This window comes from Gobio gobio (assembly GCF_949357685.1).
Source record: "Gobio gobio genome assembly, chromosome: 1".
Taxonomy (NCBI): Eukaryota; Metazoa; Chordata; class Actinopteri; order Cypriniformes; family Gobionidae; genus Gobio; species Gobio gobio.
This window is the reverse complement of record NC_137097.1, coordinates 1,845,074-1,866,358: the sequence shown is the minus strand read 5'-3', so window position 1 is coordinate 1,866,358 and position 21,285 is coordinate 1,845,074. Positions and strand designations below refer to the sequence as shown.

Sequence of the window (21,285 nt, the reverse complement as noted above, 5' to 3'; positions counted from 1 at the left end):
GATTTATTTCGATGTTTATTTGAAAAATTTAGTGCCCCCAACTGAGCACGCCAAGCCAGAGGCAACAGTGGCAAGGAAACCAAAACCCCATCAGGTGACCTAATGGAGAAAAATAAACCTTGGGAGAAACCAGGCTCAGTCGGGGTGCCAGTTCTCCTCTGGCCAATTAACAAACAGCGTATGATTATTATTATTATTCTGGCAGCTTTACAGCTCAGAGGTCATAATAGATCAGAATATTCGAGGGACCGGGGGCAACATGCTGGAGACAGGTTTATTGAGGATGATGTTGATTAAATAATTATTAAAGTGCAATATTCGAATGATCGGAGGCAACACGCCGGAGACGGGTTTATTGAGGATGACATATCGATTTAAGTATTATTTAATTGTAATATTCGAACAATCTCAGTCAACACGCCGGAGACGGGTTTATTGAGATGCCGTGTTGATGAGGCAGTTGCAGGGGGAGGCTAATTGACACGGTCTCTGCAGACACTTCAGGGTCCTGTGTTGGTCTTCTCTGGGCGCAGGTCCACCATCTGATCTGGATCCAGATGACTGCAGTAAACCTCGGGATAAAACAGAGACTATCATTAGCGTAGATGCCATTCTTCTGATGATGTAACGAGTACATCAGGTGTTATGGGAAGTGTTCCCGGTTCCGGCTGACCTAGTTAATGCAGCCTAACAATCATTTCATTGAAAAAGTGTTTTATGTGTATGCCACAGTAAAGAGATGTGTTTTTAGTCTAGATTTAAACTGACAGAGTGTGTCTGCTTCCCGAACAATGTTAGGAAATCTGTTCCAGAGTTTTGGAGCTAAGTAGGAAAAGGATCGACCGCCTGCAGTTGATTTGGATATTCTCGGTATTATCAACTGCCAGAATTTTGAGACCGCGGTAGACGTGATGGAGTATAATATGTTAAGAGCTCGCTCAAGTATTGGGGAGCTAAACCATTTAGTGCTTTGTAAGTAATAAGTAAGATTTTAAAATGTATGAGATGTTTAATAGGCAGCCAGTGCAGTGTTGACAGAACTGGGCTAATATGGTCATACTTCCTGGTTCTAGTAAGAACTCGAGCTGCTGCGTTTTGGACCAGCTGGAGTTTATTTATTAAGCGAGCAGGGCAACCACCCAGTAGAGCATTACAATAATCTAGCATTGAGGTCATGAACGCATGAACTAACTGTTCAGCATTTTGCATTGAGAGCATGTGCCGTAATTTAGATATATTTTTAAGATGGTAGAAAGCAGTTTTACAGATGCTAGAGACGTGGCTTTCTAACGAAAGATTGGTATCAAAGAGCACACCCAGGGTCCTCAATGACGACGAGGACTTGACAGAACAGCCCTCAAGTGTTAAACAGTATTCTAGGCTACTACTTGTGGAGCTTTTTTGTCCAATAATTAAAAATTCTGTTTTTTTCTGAATTGAGTTGCAGGAAATTACCGGTCATCCAATGTTTTATATCAGCTATGCATTCCGTTAATCTTGTGAATTGGTAAGTTTCTTCAGGGCGTGAAGAAATATAGAGCTGAGTATCGTCAGCATAACAATGAAAACTAACGCCATGCTTCCTAATGATATCTCCCAGTGGTAGCATGTACAGGGTGAAGAGTAGCGGTCCTAGCACTGAGCCTTGTGGTACTCCATACTGAACTTGCGATCGGTGTGACATCTCTTCATTTACTACTACAAACTGATAGCGGTCGCATAGGTATGATTTAAACCATGATAATGCAATTCCACTAATACCTACATAATTTTCGAGTCTATTCAAAAGAATGTTGTGGTCGATAGTATCGAATGCAGCGCTAAGATCGAGTAACACTAATAGAGAGATACAGCCACGATCAGATGTGAGAGTAAATCATTTGTAACTCTGATGAGAGCAGTCTCAGTGCTATGATACGGTCTAAATCCTGACTGGAAATCCTCACAGATACCATTTCTTTCTAAAAAGGAACATAATTGTGAAGACACTGCCTTTTCAAGTATTTTTGACAGAAAGGGTAGATTTGAGATTGGTCTATAATTGACTAAATCTGTAGGATCAAGTTGCGGTTTTTTAATAAGTGGTTTAATAATAGCCAACTTAAAAGTTTTCGGAACATATCCTAACGACAAAGATGAATTAATGATATTAAGAAGAGGATCTATGACCTCTGGTAGCATCTCTTTTAATAGCCTAGTCGGTATAGGGTCGAGCATACATGTTGTCGATTTTGATGATTTAACGAGTTTAGCCAATTCTTCTTCTCCTATAGCAGTGAATGAGTGTAATTTTCCTCAGTGACACTACAATGCTCTGTCTGATGTGATGCTGTAGTAGACGGCTGCATGGTTAAAAAATTGTTCCTAATATTATCAATCTTACATGTGAAGAAGTTCATAAAGTCATTACTGCTGTGCTGTTTACAATCATCAGAAGTTGAAGCTTTATTTTTGGTTAATTTAGCCACTGTATCGAATAAATACCTTGGGTTGTGTTTGTTTTCTTCCAAGAGAGTTGAGAAATAAGCAGATCTAGCAGTTTTTACGGCCTTTCTGTATGTGATCATGTGCTCTTTCCACGAATTACGAAATACCTCTAATTTTGTTTTCTTCCAGCTGCGCTCCATTTTTCTGGCTGCTGTTTTAAGGGCCCGGGTGTGCTCGTTGTACCACGGCGTTGGACTATTTTCTTTAATCTTCTTTAAGCGCAGAGGAGCAACTTTGTCTAAAGTACTGGAAAAGAGAGAGTCGATAGTTTCTGTTGCAACATCGAGTTCTTCTATACTATCTGGGATGCTGAGCAGATGATACTGATGAGGGAGATTATTTAAAAAGCAATCTTTAGTAGCGGCAGTGATTGTCCTGCCATTTTTGAAGCGAGGGGGCGGCTTTGCAACCTTAGCTAAATTAAGTATACATGATACTAAGTAATGATCTGAGATGTCATCGCTCTGCTGCAGAATTTCAACGGTATCAACATTTATTCCATGTGACAATATTAGGTCTAAAGTATGATTATGGCGATGAGTGGCTCCTGACACGTGTTGCCTAACTCCAATAGAGTTTAGTGTGTCTTTAAATGCTAATCCCAATACGTCTTTTCCGTTGTCTACATGGATATTAAAATCACCAACAATTAGTACTTTATCTACGGCCAGTACTAACTCTGATAGAAAATCAGCAAATTCTTTGATAAAGTCTGTATTATGCCCTGGTGGCCTATATACAGTAGCTAACACAAATGTTGAACGGGTTTTATCATGTACACTACATAGCGTTACATAAAGCACCAAAACTTCGAAGGAATTATATTTGAAACTAGACTTCTGAGTAATACTGAAGATATTATTATAAATTACAGCAACCCCTCCCCCTTTACCTTTCAGACGCGGCTCATGTTTATAACAATAATCTTGTTATCAATAGTCAGGTTTTAGCCAGGTTTCTGTCAAACAGAGCACATCTAGATTATTATCTGTAATAATATCATTAACAATAAGCGCTTTTGGGGAAAGGGATCTAATATTCAGCAACCCAAGCTTTATCAATTGTTCATCTGTATTATATCTTTTGTTTATTTGTTGGACGTCAATTAAATTTTTACTGTTGAATGGTTTTGATGTTTTTTTGTATTTACTAATTCGGGGAACAGACACAGTCTCTATATGATAATATCTAGGTGAAAGAGTCTCTATGTGCTGGGATTTATCTGACTCCGGTAACGTGAGACAGCTAGCAGACGGTCGGTTTAGCCAGTTTGTCTGCTTTTCAGAGGTGTTCATTTGAAAAAAAAAAATGTGTTGCAAGAATGGCTTAATTAATACTGTAATATATGTACAGTACAGGACTTTTTTGACATTTCCAACCTGTAAATTAATTTTAGAGCAAGTAATACACACAAAATGGATTGTTTGAGTTGCGTATTGTGCCTTTTTCCTTTACCACTAGTTGTTTAATAATTTTAATGGAACCGGAATCGTTAGGCGGAACCGGAACCGGAAAATTTCTCACGATTCCCAACCCTAATTGTAATACAATTTATTTTGGAGCTAATCAATCTCTCATTTCGAGTCCCCCTGCATCCGCCTCTGCCCCTGCTAAGCCCAAGCAGCAGCCTCTACCCGTGCAGCAGGTGGCCGGGCGTAAGGGAGTCACCCAACCTGTCAAGGGTCCCGTGAAGTTCCTCTCGGGGAGATGGTGTCCGCACCCCTCCCTTTGTAGGAGTTTCCCTTTCAGGCACAAAATTCATGGGAGGGTAGTATTTAAATCAATCACATGAGGTGATTTACAAAGGTTAGAATATTTTTTGTTTGATTTCTGTTCTGCCGCTGGCTCCCTGGAGTACCAGTGCCTCGTCCACCGGCTGGGGAGTCCACGTAAAACAGGCATGTGGTTTACGTATGTCTTGCGCTGGGCCGCCTCAAAAAGCCGCTACCTGGCAATCGACCCATTGCCGGTTGTACTATTCCCCTTACCGGGGGAACCCTCAGCACGGATGCACTGGCACACAGCTGGCCCCGGGACCTTCCCCTCCCCAGTGAGCCTTCTTGCACAGACTATTGGACCAACCGGACCTGGTTCCCCGAACTCACACTCCTCGCGACAGCCCCTCCCTGGCCCATTCCTCTGAGGAAGGACCTACTTTCTATGGCACCCGAGTCTAGACCTCTGGAAACTCCATGTCTGGTCCCTGGACAGGACGTGGAGGTTCTAGAATCTAGGTGACCTGCCACAGGCTGTGGTAGACACCATCACTTCTGCTAGAGCTCCCTCTACAAGGTGCCTCTATGCGTTCAAGTGGAAAGTGTTCGTTGGATGGTGTTCTTCCTGCCAGGAAGACCACCGAAAGTGTTCGGTTAGAGTCATGCTTTAGTTCCTGCAAGATGGGCTGGAGCGAAGGCTGCCTCCCTCCACCCTCAAAGTGTACGTCGCTGCAATTGCGCCATATCACGACGCAGTTGAAGGTAAGTCCTTAGGGAAGCACGACCTAATCGTCAGGTTCCTCAGAGGTGCGAGGAGACTAAATTCTCCTCGTCCTAACTCGTTACCCTCTTGGGACCTAGCTCTGGTGCTCGGGGCACTTTAGAGTCCTCCCTTTGAGCCTTTGCAGTCTGTAGAGCTAAAAATTATGTCCATGAAGACATTGCTCTTGACCGCATTGGCCTCTATCAAGAGGGTAGGGGACCTGCACGCATTTTCAGTCAGCGAATCGTGCCTAGAATTCGGGCCGGACAACTCTCACGTCATCCTGAGACCCCGGCCTGGATATGTGCCCAAGGTTCCCACCACTCCCTTCAGGGACCAGGTGGTGAACCTGCAAGCACTGCCTTAGGAGGCAGACCCAGCCCTAGCTTTGCTCTGTCCCGTCCGCGCTCTTCGTGCCTACGTGGATCGAACTCAAAGCTTTAGGACCTCAGAGCAGCTCTTCGTCTGTTATGGAGGCCAGCAGAATGGAAAGGAGAGGTTAGCCCACTGGATAGTGGATACTATTGTCTTGGCTTACCAATCCCAAGACGTGCCTTGCCCATTCGGGTTGTGAGCACACTCAACTAGAAGTGTAGCTTCTAACACATTCGCTAGAGTCTATAGACTCCGTGTAGAGCCGGTGTCTTCCCATATACTCGCCCCCAGTGGCCAGTAGCGCGAAGGATCCGTTCTAGTTATGGCTTGCAACGGCACTCCCGCCCGTTGGGCCGGATACGTCTATTGTCTCCAGTTGTGTTCCCCAGAAGTGGCTAACCCTGTCGAGCTCCTCCGTCACCCTCTGCAATCAGACGTTGAAGTCGTCTGACGTCAGGCCTACACCTGTATGCATGTGGGACGTGCGTGTGTAGGCTGGGTTTCCATATGTAGAGGTCTCTATGGCGACCACATATGGGTATTCTTCCATGGTACAAGCTACCCTACTCGACTAGCCCTGTGTCTTTTCAAGCTCTGTCATCTCTGGTGGTGTTCTTTCCCCCTTAGAACTAGGTTGGAACCACCCAGAGACTGTCATATGTTGTACTACCCTGCTTGGTTAGTCCTTATGTGTAACTGCCACCTCTCCTTCCTTAGAAGGATGTGGCTCCGCAGCATTCCATCTCCCAAGACGGGCACGCTTTCCCAGCATTATCCAATAGTCACACTGAGTGGGTCTTGCAGAGTGGCAGTGACTGACCTTCTCCACTTAGAGCCCTGACTTGCCGCTCCAACATAGGGGCGGGCCAGGGAGCTCGGGCAGAGCGCTGGATGGACCAGCACTGTGGCGTTTTGGTAGGATCCCCGATTCGTTGGTCAGTTCCGACATACGTCGAACATGACCGACTGAAAGGGAACGTATCGGTTACGTATGTAACCTACGTTCCCTGAAAGAAGGAACGAAGACGTACATCCCATCACCACAGGTGCTGTGTGCTTCCACTGAAGGCCGAGTCAGTAGTTCGGCTCCTCAGCAGAAAAAGCAAGGATGCGGTATTCCATTTCTTTATTTATACCCACGCTGCGGGGCGAGGCGTGGTATGCGTGAACCGCATGCCAATGTCCATTGGCTCGATTTTAAACGAGGAACGAGGGTTACATACGTAACAGAGACGTTTTTTAACTCAAAAAGAGAGAGTGTTTGCGCTGGCGCAAGCTGTGTGGCTAGGAGGAGTTACAAAAAAAAGTGGCGAACATTTTTCATGACAGAAATCGAAACATCTTGAGCCAAGGAATCAGAGGAATTACAAGAGGTGCCTACACAAACCACCATTCACTGGGTTTTTGTGGGGTTTTTTTTATTTACACCGGTAGGTGTGTATATGAGTGTGTGTAGACAGGTGTACTTGTGTGTGTTAGTGTGAGCATGTGAGTGTGTGTGAGCATGTGTTGTGTGTACGTGAATGTGTGTTTGTTTACTGATTAAATGTGTATTTACTGACACTTGTCTATGTTTTTTTTAAAGTGTGGATCATGGAGGAGAGTTCAGGATTGCAGCAGGACTGCACAAATGTATGTCTACACACACACACACACACACACACACACACTCACACATATATGTATACTAGGGCTGTCAAAATTGCTCAAAAATAACGTTTGAATATTCCCTCTAAAAAAAGAACGAATATTAGAACTATTCGAACATCTGGTTGAGCATTTTATCAATGACGCGCATTACGTCAATAACAGGACAAATGAATACAAAGAGACATAACTACTTATATAGGTAGTCTATTTAAGTTTAAACATATTTGACAACGTATTAACTACACAAAAACAAGTAAATCAAAATGGCCAAGACCGCAGACCTCACTCTCTCTGCGCATAACGGTTTAAATGAACACACACATTTTGAGTGCTGATCAAGAGTTTTGTGCAAGCAATTTAAGGTTGCTACTCTTATCCCAAATATAGCAGGCTTCATTCAGTGATTGAAACAAATATTAATATAAGTTTTACAGCATATTATTGAACGCTCCGTGCGAGCTGTGCTGTGGTAAACATGGAACTTTTCCTTGACATGAAACGGTAAATAAGCAAACCAGTGGAAGCAGTGCATTTATCCTTTATTCAAGCAATATCTATTCAGTCAGTACAGTAGCCTACACTTTAGTAATGTTAGGGATATGGTACCTCGGTTCCATTGCTTGATAGAACTCCATGAAGCCTGCCCCATCCACGACGCTGATCGCTCTCATGTCCTTACAAATGAACAAAATAAATTTCTCCGTTATGGCCTCTTGTCGTGTTGAAGACAAAGAGCTTGTGGCGGGCGATGCAAAGTAAGGGTGGTCCAGTTTGCACATACAAATTAGTTGCTTATATTTACAAAACGTGCCTACAAAAGCATAAAAAAGCCCGTTTAATGAAGAAAATTTCATGAAACTAAGTGAAAACTCACTAAAGTGTTTAGTGAAATTAGGAAACATTTAGAGATCATAAATTGAGTTAACGTTACATTTCTACATACATTTTGTTCTCATGTCACAAGTTATATCAAGGTTTATTTTTATCTGTTTTACATGATTCTTTTGTAGTGTGGTTTTTGGTGAAGTGTACTAAAATAAATATTGTCACCTGTGTACATTAGCCCACTTCTTCTCGACGCTTTTTCCTGATGGTTTATAGAACAATTACTCCGAGTCGCCCTCTGTCGTTTCAAAGAAAAGCACAACGGCGAGCGCGTCAAGTATAAACACCTCGTCCGTTTGGGGAGGAGCGCGCGCAGTCAGCGGAGGCTCGCGCTGCGGAGCCAGGCCAAAGTACACAAAGCATGCTCACAGATATATATATATATATATATTTTTTAATGTTAATTCAGACCATAGACTCTGTGACTCCCACACATCCAAAACGACATGCACACAGAAATCCGATGATAAATGATAAATAAATATACACGTATGACATGAGGATGTGTTTATGCTCTATAATATTAAACTCAGCATGATATAAAAGTAGTATGCGTGTTTACACTAACATGATATTATAATGTTTAGACCAGTGTTTACTGTGAAATACTGTTCGTGCTTAACCGTTTATAATGTGTTTCACAAGTTCACACTTACAAATAAGTCAGATAGAATACATTATATGCGTACTGTATTTTCCCGGACTATAAGTCACACTTTTTTTTCATAGTTTGGCTGGTCCTGCGACTTATTGTCAGGTGCAGTGTTGGGGAAGCTACTCTGAAACAGTAGTATGACAAGCTACAAGCTACTTATAAATTAAAGTAGTTAAACTACAGTCAAGCTACCCTTCTGAAAAAGTAGTTAGATACACTACAAGTTACTACCAAAATGTAGCTAGCTACATCGAAACTACTTCTTTTTTTTTTTTTTTTTTTTTTACAATTAAATTGCATATTTACAAATAACTGAATAATCATTAATAAAGAATGTTTTAAGTTTAATGTTTGGGGTTTAAAACAACACAATGCAATACAATAATGATAAGAGTAAAGTTTTATTTAGTAAACAATCCAAATATACAATACATAGTCTATAACTCAAACTGACTGTCAAAGTGCAAAATCGCTACAAATGTCATGTCACATCAATGTGACAAAGAACAAAATATAAGCAATTTGGATACACAGGAGTAGACAAAAATGCAGGTAAATAATAATAATAATAAAAAAATATATATAAATCATATAATAAAAAAAAAATATATATATATATATTTATATATATATATATATATATATATATATGATTACATCTGCACATTTTGGGGAAAGATTGAATAAATAATACTTCTCTGTATAGAAATTTGACATAGACATATGAGAATCTATCAATATTTCTCCTCATCTGCACACTTTTGAACTAAAAGCCCTGAGGGATGTTGATTTGTCGTGAGTCTTCATGACGAGCATAGAGAAGTTTATGAATGAGAGCAGCTGAGGCTCATATTACAATCAAAAGGTAACGACGCCAATGTTCATATTCATAACTCCTGACACATATGTGACCCATTACGGCAACCAGGGACACAAGTCGGCAGCACAAGTTGAGCAAAATGAGAATGAAGCGGGTTTTTTTCAAAATTGGTGATTTTCGTTTTTTTGCCGAATCTGTAAGTTGAGATCATGAAGAAGCCTCTCCATGTTTGAGATAGCAGTATTGGTATATTTAAAAGCATACACTTTGAGGTTGAAATCGCCTTGTTTTTCGGAGATTCTAGCATGCAGCAGAGGCGTGTTTCTCTTTTGTTATTGTCCCGCCCTCTAAGGGAAGCGTGGCTCAGTGTTGCCAAGTCCGCTGTTTTTCATTTCCGCGGGTTGAAGCGACCCCAATTATGTGATATTTAGCCCCGGGAATGTGAATTTTAGTAGGCAACCATGCCAAAAAAAACCCACATTTTTGCCGGAGAAGCCCCCCTGAAACGCGATTGGGCTTGTTTTGGGCTAGTTTTGAGTAGCAATTGTGCGGGTTTTGTTGTGAAAACCTGGCAACCCTGGTGGCTGATACACAAGCAGTGAGCAACGAGCAGCTGATACGAAGTGCAAACCTCCCAGATAACACAATGTCTGAAGCAGTAAAGAACCAACACGATCATCTTTCCCTTGTGCAGAAAGAGAGGGCTGAGTACAATGACATGACTGAAAATAAACATACATACAGGTCCTTGAAAGTGCTTGCATTTATGCATTACATTAATTGTTTCCCGCGTGAGGTACTTTGTGTTGTACATTGCCATGATGTTCACGCGCGCACAAAACCACTACGGTACCTCAGCGTTTCACAGACACACCGTGAAATATTGCAAAAATAGACTGGTTACATGAGCCTAAGCTCTTTTCAATAAAATCCATGCAAAAGTTAATATCAGATCATTTTAGAATACAGTATAGGATGTACCGAATATTCTTCAGTTTTATGCAAAACAGAAATATGACAAATAGAATATCAGACCTCTGTCATATGGCCAAAAGTAAAGTCCCTGAAAGGTTCTTGAATTTGAAGTTAACCAAGCTGTGGGAACGCTGTATTAACAACTATCCAAACTGTTTTAGACCTAAAAGAGCCTTTGTAGGCCTATGTTACTCTTAAATGTCAGAGAAAAGAACAGAATCAGAGATTTTTTTTTCTTATAGAAAATTGTACTTTGCATATTATACTATAAAAACACATAATTATAGTTGATTTTAGTTTATCATAGTTGATCATGACGGTTATCACAGAATCCTGTTAAAAAGTCCCAATCCTACACAATGAAATCAATTCACCAAGTTATGTAGAAAACCAGCAAATAACAAATAAAAAGGTTTTATAAAAAGATAAAACTCACATATTTCAGCCTCTAAATCATTTTTAGTCAAAAAAGATAAATTACTGACATTTACAATGCACATTATCCTTTATTATTAATAGTATGCGGTCCGATTGTAACCATGCAGCTTTACAGGGGGTTAAGCTCTTGGCAGAGGGTTCTGGAATGGCGGCGGCCATCTTGGCAGAGGGTTTTGGTATGGTGAATACAGGACAAGGAGGCACAGAAAACCTAGGACTAGCGATCCTCAGCACCGGACATGGCGAACACGGTGTTGGGTTTTGTTCACACTTCCTCTCTGGAGCTTGATACATGGTACCCCCTCCCAAAAACCTTTTAGGGGAAACGTCCTCCTCTATTTCTCCAACAGTGTAGGAGGAACCCCTTAATGACAGTGCATAGTCCAGAAACTGAGTGAGTGATCCACGAGGACCATCATGGATCAACTTTGATTGATATTGTTCATTAAGACCATAACAAAAGAAATCAATGAGTGCACAGTCCGGGAGATCAGAGAAATTAGCAATAGCTAAAAAGTCCTGAATGTGTTTCTCGAGTGACTGGTTACCTTGACGTAGACGGATTATTTGAAGTGCTGGATCCATGATGGCTAAGTCTTCTGTAACGTACTGCTCTGAGTCAGAAGGTTGAGGATCCAAACGCAGTTTTTAATAAAAGGGTAATCCACAATCGTAGTCAAAAGTACAGGCAAAAAGGAGGAAAGCAGGAAAGCAGTCCAAACAGGCAAACAAGGCAGGAGAGACAGGCAAAAGGGTAATCCACGGAACGGGCAAGTAATCAAAGACCAAGATACATGAAACCAGGGAAACGCTCAGAATTGCAGTTGTAACACTAAACAAGACTTAGCAATGATTGACAAAATGAACAGGCTTATATAGGTGAGCTAACTAGGTAATGGGGTGCAGGTGGATGTAATCAATAGGTGTTGAAGAGTCTGGGCAAAGGATTATGGGAGATGTAGTCCTTGATGGAGTGACAGTCTGGAGTGGAGTGCCCTCAGGTGGTTCTCATGGGCACTCACACTGGTGAATTGTGACAGGGCTAAAGAAAACATTGTCGAACCATATCGCCTAAAACTAAATCCTAATGCAAAGACGAGATCTGATGAGAAAATAAAGGGAAACAAAGGACTGGATCCTTACGAGCTACATACAACTACATAATATTAAGTGTTGTTAGTGCGTACACACACACACACACAAAGTTTTCAGATTTCAAGTCGCTGCAGTCTTTTACAGATGGAGGATGGGTCCAGGGCCTGGAGATTGTAAAAGTGGGGCAGAAAAGTTCTAAGTTATGCTACTGTTTTAAGCACCACACTCTTCGCTCTCTCTCATCTATCTGCATGCAGTCAGAATTCGACAAACCTGTGTGCGTGTGTGTGAGGCCGGCTACACACTGCAAGTGTGGCGTGTCCGTTTTTATTTCGGCTCCCAACAGGTTAGAGCGTGCACACTGCCTGCGTGAGATACGTGCATGCTAGAAACAGAACCGAAGCCTATCTTTCACGCAACACGCAAGCGTGTTGGAAGCGTTTAACATGAAGTATAGGCTTCCACTACATCCCCTAGCAGCAGCATCGCCGCGTCAGACACACTTCTGGTGTGCAAAGACACAGAAAACGCCATGCTTGCAGTGTGTAGCCAGCCAAAGAGAGGGGCGCGCGGACGCAATCGAACAGTGGACACATAAAAATATACTCCGTCATTTTGTTCATACAGGACATCATTCAAACTGCAAAGTGTTTACTTATATTTGTATATCCCGTTCTTAAGCTTTATGCCACTTCTATCGTGAGAACGACTATTGCAGTTTATAACACAGCAGGTAGACGGCATCTTGAACACTGCGTTCTTCCCTCCATGCAAAGAAGTCTGGCGACTGGCGCCCGTTTGTGCCGCGGACTCCCAAAATCTTTGCGTTTACCACTGGGAATACGTCATGATGACAACACATTAGCAATCACTATATTGCGCATCTGATGTGTCCTTTATTACTCTGGCTGTTCACTTTTCACAATCAACATATACTAAATTTAAAAATAACATTAGGTTATAATATTTAAACATCAATATGAAACAAAATATGTTTTAATGGCTACTGAACACAACAGGTTTGACTGGTACTATATTTATAGCATCTGAACAGACATTTGCGAATAAAAGCTTTATTGATGCGACACTATAGGCTCTTTTACCAGACTGATCTCATGAAATGGTGTATGTATGACACGCCAATTGGCGTGCTATCAAGACGCATAATTGGTTTTTAGCGTGTTTATCAACGCTGTTTCATTCTATCCCCCTACACTGCCCCTACCCCTAAACCTACCCATCACGCACACACACACACACACACACACACACACACACACACACACACACACACACACACACACACACACACACACACACACACACACTGCCCCTAAACCTACCCATCACGAGAAACATTCTGCATTTTTACATTTTCAAAAAAAAAAAAATCATTTAATAGGCCTATGTTTATAAATCCATGTACATTGTGGGGACACACACACACACACACATAATGGTTCGTTTCGGCATAGACATACACGCGGAATCACACAGCGTAGACATACACGCAGAGATGATGGTTCGTTTCGGCGTACACATACACGCAGAATCACACGGCGTAGACATACACACGGATAGCTCAAAATGCGTACAGATAACACGCCATTTGGCTTTAGAAAGTGCCGTGTATGTTTACGCAAAGTCATGATGTCATGTTGGTTTTACAATAAACGGGTCATAATCTGTCCAAAACAGGCCAAATAAATCTTGTCTAAACAGTCTTGCGTGTATGACATTTAATGTTGCAGCAGGATTCATATTAAAACGGTCTTTTTGCGTTTAATAATCACAGATGCTAACAGAATAAACTTACCTCACAATCAGCGGCTGAATCCGTTGCTCTTAGAAATAGAGCAAAAACAGCTTTTCATGAGGTAAATTACTCCACAACACGTCTAAAAACGATGAAGCTAAAGTACAGCACTACACTTTATGTGTTTATTTGAGTTGATGTGGGTGTTGACTCTGTTTTCTTTCATCAGATTCCCATCGCCTTACTCTCAATCTAAACACAGTGAATAAACTCCTCCGTCTATCTGAGAGGAACAGAGAGATTACTAACACTTCCACAGAGCCTCAACCATATCCTGATCATCCAGACAGATTTGATTATTATGCTCAGGTGTTGTGTAGAGAGAGTGTGTGTGGACGCTGTTACTGGGAGATTGAGTGGAGTGGTGAATTTGTGTCTATCTCAGTGTCATATGAGAGCATCAGCAGGAAGGGAAATGGTAAAGAGTGTTTGTTTGGATATAATGATCAGTCCTGGAGTTTGTTCTGCTCTTCCTCCAGTTGCTCATTCAGACACAATGACATTTGGACTAAACTCCCTGTAAAGCCCACCTGTAGAATAGGTCACAAAAGAATAGATCGCTGTAGAATACGAGTGTATGTGGATCACGGTGCAGGAACTCTGTCCTTCTACAGCGTCTCTGACACAGTGACCCTCATCCACATAGTCCAGACCACATTCACTCAGCCGCTCTATCCTGGGTTTGGCTTTGGTTCTGGATCATCAGTGAAACTGTGTTGATGAATCAGAATAGACTGTAGAGAGATTCTACCCATAATGCTTTTAGCTGCATGATAAACCAGTAACAGTGAGATGTTATAGGGTCTTATTTTCTCTTCATGACATCCTCATATAGACCGTCAGATCAGTGTGTGTGTGTGTGTGTGTGTGTGTGTGTGTGTGAGAGAGAGAGAGTCACAATGAGTGACGGTTTTTTATCTGTGCTTTTCTCAAACTCATTCATTCAGTTCTTATTGTAGTGTCACATAAATCATTTTATTATTACTATCAAACTTACCTTTCATTAAAATGTATCATTCAATAAAAAGTCATTTGTTGTAAAATTGATAAATGTAAATGTATTAATAAATGTAAAAATATATAAACTCGAATCATCTGATCATATTGTAAACTCTTGATCAGTGAAAGTAAGTAAGTAAGTCTCCAGACCTGATAAAACCATGCTTTTCTTCATGAACTGTGGTAATACCATGGTCTGAATTCATCATGTAGTGTTTTGTGAGATAGTTGTGGTAAATAATGTCAGTGTTTTCTTTCTATATCTGTCATGTGATCAGCCCGCTGCTGTTCTCAGTGCTGTAATCAACACAAATAATTCAATATATTAATAAACTTGAAAAACGTCTTGGTTACGTATGTAACCCTCGTTCCCTGAAGGAGGGAACGGCGAAGTACGTCGGACGCCACCGACGATTTGGGATCACCTCTGGGAGCCCCTATCAGCTTCGAGTGTATAGAGAACAGGCCAATGGCCATTGCCGTAACAGATGAAGAGCTGTTCTGAGGTCCTGAAGCTTTGCGTTCTGTCCACATATACCCCCAGAGTGTGGACGGGACAGAGAAAAGCCAGGGCTGGGTCTTCCTCCTCCAAAGGCAGTGCTTGCAGGTTCACCACCTGGTCCCGGAAGGGCTCTAGGCACGATTCGTCAACGGTTCGCTCCAACCCATCTTGCAGGAAGAAAAGCACAGAACTGATCGGACATCAGTTCAATAACATTCGGGGATCTTCTCGTCGAGAAGAGCACTACTCGAGGAACAGGTTCCACTTAAAAGCATAGAGGCGCCTCATAGAGGACTGCTCCACGTCCTGCTTGACTTTGCACAGAGTCTGTGCTAGAAGGCTCACTGGGGGAAACGCATACTTGCATAGGCCCCAGGGCCAGCTGTGTACCAGCGCATCCGTGCCGAGAGTCCCCTCGGTCAGGGAGTAAATCAACTGCCGGTGTGAAGTGTCCAGGGCGGCATGCCTGGACACTTGTTCAAGGGGAACACCTGCCCATAGAAACGAAGGGTCTGCCTACGGGCTGAAAGTTTGGCGGCAATTCTGTGTTATTGTTACACGGAATAAACCCTCTGCCAGGAGCCTCTGAGAATGCTTCAGTGTCCAATGTTAACGCCGAGATAGTCATGTTCCCGCAGTGGGCACATGAACTATCCACAAACACTGCCTCAGCGTGCTGAATACCCAGACACGTGAGACAACGATTGTGACCCTCAGCTGGTGACAGGGAACGGCCGGATCCAGAAACGCACTGGTGGAATGACATCTTGAAAAAGACGCAGTGTCATGCGTGGCCATTGGCCTGGTCTCTATACACTCGAAGCAGATAGGGGCTCCTAAAGGTGATCCCCAATTCGTCTGTGACGTCCGACGTACGTGACCGACTGAAAGGGAACTTTAATTTCTGTCTTTGATCTGTATTTGTCCTATTGTGTGTAATTTGCTTCTTTGTTGTTATTTTTAATAACAATAAATAAAATAAGGGAACAAAAATAACTATATGTATTGTATTGTTATCATTATTAAATTGAAATGTCTTACAATGAAATGTCTTACAATGTCTTACAATATCTTGCAATGAGATTTGGGTCATATTGCCCACCCCAAAATGACACAATATGAACTCTGCTTTACTAATTCATACACTGTTTTACGTGTATTTTTTACTTGTAAACCACATTTGTAGCTATTTGCATATTAATACTGTAATATCTGGTATAAATGTTTCTGGTTTTGCTCATCGGAGTACTGTTGAACCAACTTTAGACGTTGACGTTTAGATGTTGATTTTAGTTGGTTGAAACGACGCTATAGAATTAACACATATTCAACATAGAATCAATCGAATTGGCTTGCTTAACTAACATTGAAACAATGTTGATTTCCGTTGGGTGAAATGATGTTATACCTACAATAAACACATTTTCTACTTGTTTTAAATCTTACATAGTTAATTATAATAGATAAATTAGTCTGTGTGGGTAATAATTTTTTATTTTTAATAAAACATTTTTTATTGTTTTTACATGTATTTTTTTTACTTGTAAACCACATTTGTAGCTATTTTTGATTGCCTTTTGTCTGCTGTCTGTTAGTCATTACGTCACCTCAACTCTAGCCACGTCCTGCCTCTGCCCATTTTCTCTTATCCGGGAGAACTCTATGGGTGACGTCATGGACACTACGTCCATATTTTTTTTACAGTCTATGGTTGCTGCCAGCTGTTAGAACCATAGATATATATACCTAGATGCATAATTCGAAAAAAACACTACGCAGCCTCTGTAAAACCAGGTGTTATAACATTTCACAGGTTAGAATGTGTTGGTTTGTGTTTTTATAGCCTATATGTTTTAACTCAATATTACAGGTTTTTAACTATGGTTACTTTTTATTGTCATGTTAGCTAACGCGTTCTATTGTGTTAGTTTAGCAATTATAATGTTTGGATCTACACAAAAACATGTAACATTTGTTAGTTAATAACAGGCTTCATGGTTCTTGAATTTCAGACAGTTTTCAAGGACTGGAAAGTATGTGAAAACAAATATTGGTCTTTGAAAGTGATTAAATTAAACAAAATTTAAGAGTAGTTGAAGAAGAGAAACCGACATATTTTTGCTGTTCCATAAGCGCTCCCTACTGTCAGAGAGTGAAATTGCATTTTCATTCAGTGAGTCTGCTGTCGTTGTTGTTCAGGCGAATGCAAAAGAAATTACACAGCTTACATGCAGTGTTGTAAATGTTAACTGTTGGATCTATAAGCTATGTGCATTCAAATAATGAAGCAGTGGTGGCTGGTCAATAGAAGGCGCTGGGGTGCCGCCCCCATCAAAATTCCAGAAATATACATGTATACAAAAATGATATAAAAGTGAAATAAAAATAAAATAGTTTACTCATATGATGTGCTGGCTGTTAGTAAGTAAGCCTCAGCATTTAATAAAAACCGGCTTTGATGGGTTAACTATTTTATATGTTCTTCAATATGTTTCATGCGGTTTCATGCGCGAGGGACGCTGGACAGATGGATGTCTATCTGAGTCTAAAAATATACGGGTAGCATGTGACCTGAAGCTGGTCTCTAATTGGTCCTTAAAGATCCTCCTCCGGATGCAGGTCGTTGCGTCCTGGCGAATCAGAATTGGATGCGTGTTATTTTATCCAATCTGATTGGTTCTCGTCACCTGTCATTCAACTTTACACTCTTGGCCACTAAAGCGAAAGTGTGCGGGCGACACAGTCACTCCGACTCCGCCAAAACCTTATTAGGATGATCACTTTCGTAGAGATGGCAGCAGTTAAACCAATTTCTTTCACAAGGCGTTCGTTGGAAGAAAAAAAATGATAAAGGATCCTGAACCGGACCAACGCGATTCACAAATCCAGCAGCCGGCCAGTGACAGAGGATGAAGCTGCACTCGCGTCACGCACTTGTTATGAGAAACGTAGGTGGCTGGGTGGATGTGTTGTTAGCAATGCCCTTTATTACTTTCCCTGTCTTTTATTTCTAAGTGTCGGTACTGAAGTTTTGTGGACAACAACGGGGGTAAGAGACCTCAAATATCTGACTGAACAATGCAAACGTCATGACACTACTGAGATGACTGACTTTAATCAGAGAGTCATTGAGAAATTTGCTGGCCAGAAAGAAAGGAGAGCAAAATGTATGTTCAAGTAGTCAACATGCTTTTTTATTCTTTTGTTTTTCCTTTCCTCATTCAATTATATGTGGGAAATGAATGTGTAAAAAGATAAAAGTGAAGACACGGTTTTCTCTTTAATGCTTGAATTTAGTCAACATGCATCTTGATACTGCCCCCCCTCACGCAAAAAAACGCCACTGTAATGAAGAATAATAAGGTATCTAAAATATTATGTATATAGTCATATTTTAAATAAATGTATAATAATTAATAATTTTGACTCCTAATTTATCATTCTTAAAATGGTTTAAATTCAGTTATGTGATGTTCATAATTTGATAAAGCTTTTTTATAAAACAACTGCAAAGCAGGATGATTTTTTAGAATTTAACACTGAAGGTGAGAATGACTATTCAGGTGAAGTTTTGATCATTTTCTTAACTCCTGAATCAGGCACCTGATTGGGCAGGATGTGAAGTAGAAACACATAGTGACACAGAACAGCCAGCCAGACATTATATGAAAACAGAAGAGGCTAAGTCAGATGAAAAGGAATTACTGGACAGTCAGGTGGAGTCAGAGGATAAGGATGTAGATGTACCAGGCAGCATCAAAGGAGTGACATCTGACAGGGATTCTGACACACAAAAGGACATAAGTGGAGAAGCAGAAAGTGAATCTGAAGGGACGAGATCAGAATCTTCCACTTCCACTCTGAAGAGATCAGAATCTTCAGAAACTTTCCAATGGTTTAGGAGAGTCAGTGATCAAGAAAAAAGGAAGTATAGAAATATATTATGAGCCTCAGCTGCTTTCATTCATAAAAAATCTCCTCTATTCTCCTCACGAAGACTCGTGGCAAATCAACATCCCTCAGGGCTTTTAGTTCAAAAGTGTGCAGATGAGGAGAAATATTGATATATTCTCATATGTCTGTGTCAAATTTCTAAACAGAGGAGTATTTTTTATTCAATACTTCCTCAAAATGTAGCCTATTCATGAGCGATTGAGTCTCTTATGTGTTGTTTTCAATTCATCCTGGCAGCCGGAGGGTATATATGTAGTCCATATATGGTACAGACAGACGAAGAAGATACCATGTGCCATAATAGAAGTCCATAATAAAAGCTTCCTGAAATCGCTAAAGATGCCAATAGAGACATTTGAAGATAATAAACATACAATCGCGATCATGTATGGTTGTCTTTATATCATGTTGGGTGTATTCATAATAGATTATATTTATAATACAATGCTATTCAAATGACACCATACTTATGATTTTAGTGCAAAGGAATCATTAGCTGTAACGGTTTTAGTCTGATTATGCCATTTCTTAGGATTTTTTCAAAAGCGGGGGTGAAGGCTAACAGGTTAAGGATATTGCCGCTGAAGTGAAGAAGAGCATGCAAGTACATGAGAATGTCCTTATGGAGATGCATCTCACTAGCCTGGGAAAACCCAGACAACTTCAGGCAAATTTAGATTTGCTCTGCAAGTAGTCTGGCAAAGAGACCATTCAAACCCATTTCTAATCTGTCTAAATCGCGGCACCAATCAGAAACATTGGGGCGGGCTTTACACGATGACGACAGCGCAGCGACAGTGAAGCAGATTTTGTACATTACAAAGATGGATGCAGGCGTGGAACATCACTCATTTGAATCAGCTATCGCGTCTGTTTTAAGCGATATAAACTTTTCCTTTTCATTAAAACCAGAGCAAAGAACAACACTCAAAGCCTTCATATCTAAAAAAGATGTTATCTCTGTCTTACCGACTGGATTCGGCAAATGTCTGATATACCAGCTTGCCCCTTCGTAGGCTAAACGAATGGGTCTTAGCGAGAGCCCTCTGGTAGTGGTTATTTCTCCATTGGTAGCCCTCATGGAGGATCAGGTCAAGGAAGCGAACCAAGCTTGGACTCTCAGCTCTATAACGTGGCACTGACAACGAAGAATGAATTCGAAGCGGTCGATGCCAGCTGATAATCGGCAGTCCTGAATCCTGGCTCCTCAACACAAAATGGCGAGAAATGTTGTGCAGCCAAGTGTTTCAAGACAACCTCGTGGGGATTGTTGTGGATGAGGTCCACCTGACCTATAAATGGTAAGAAGTTGCAAGTAAATGTACTGTAATGTAGTCTAGAGTTACGATAAGGCATCTGAACTTGATTGTAAATGGGCTACATACACCTGACAAACACTGCTAGTTGTGAAGGCTATATGCTCTCACATTTGTTGAATACACTGTCAAATTAACTTTTCCACGACATTCTAATTTATTGAGAAGCACCTGTATATCTCTTACAGGGGGAAAGCTGCAAAAGGAGAGAAGGCCTTCAGAGACAGCTTTTCCAAGCTGGGGGAACTCAGGTCTATTGTCAAACCAGGTGAGTTAATCACTATCTGCCTGTTTCTCCAGCATGGCTTGCAGCTTTGAAACTAAAACACCCTCCAAAGAAAGTGTATGTTTGCTCTTTCCATTTCTTAAAAAAAAAGCCAACTGAACTGTATCCTGATCCGGAGCTTTATCTGGGCTACGACCGTCCACCTCCGAAGACGAGGAGAAAACTAGTCTGGCTAACTGTGTTGGAAACAGCTAGCAGCAGCAATGACGACATCGAAGGCAGACCTCGTAAGTTAAACTGTAACCTTACAGTTATTCCATGTTTTATGCAGCTATATATATATATATATATATATATATATATATATATATATATATATATATATATATATATATATATATATATATATATATATATAACCAGTATTTTATAATATATAACCAGTATTATAACGTTGGGCTGGAAACTGAAATGACGTAACGTAAGCCAAACCTTACTTTACTAGTATTTCTTTTTCGTGGTAAGTTATGGGAGAACCGGGACGGCTGAAAAACTTTTCAGATAAACACCATTTTAAAAAGAAAACATTACAGACGTTAGGGTTCTGCTTAAGT

The 21,285-nt window shown here is 41.0% G+C and overlaps 1 protein-coding gene across 1 annotated transcript in view; it reads left to right on the top strand.

Moving 5' to 3' along the window:
• LOC307127968 (NACHT, LRR and PYD domains-containing protein 12-like) overlaps positions 1 to 16,216 on the top strand; it is a 77,509-nt gene extending 61,293 nt beyond the window's left edge. The window contains exons 11-12 of the mRNA XM_079819464.1: positions 6,926 to 6,972; positions 13,844 to 16,216. Of these exons, the coding sequence (XP_079675590.1) occupies positions 6,926 to 6,972; positions 13,844 to 14,394 (598 nt within the window). The 3' untranslated portion in view covers positions 14,395 to 16,216. The remainder of the gene's footprint in view (positions 1 to 6,925; positions 6,973 to 13,843) is intronic.
• The last annotated feature ends 5,069 nt before the right edge of the window (positions 16,217 to 21,285 follow it).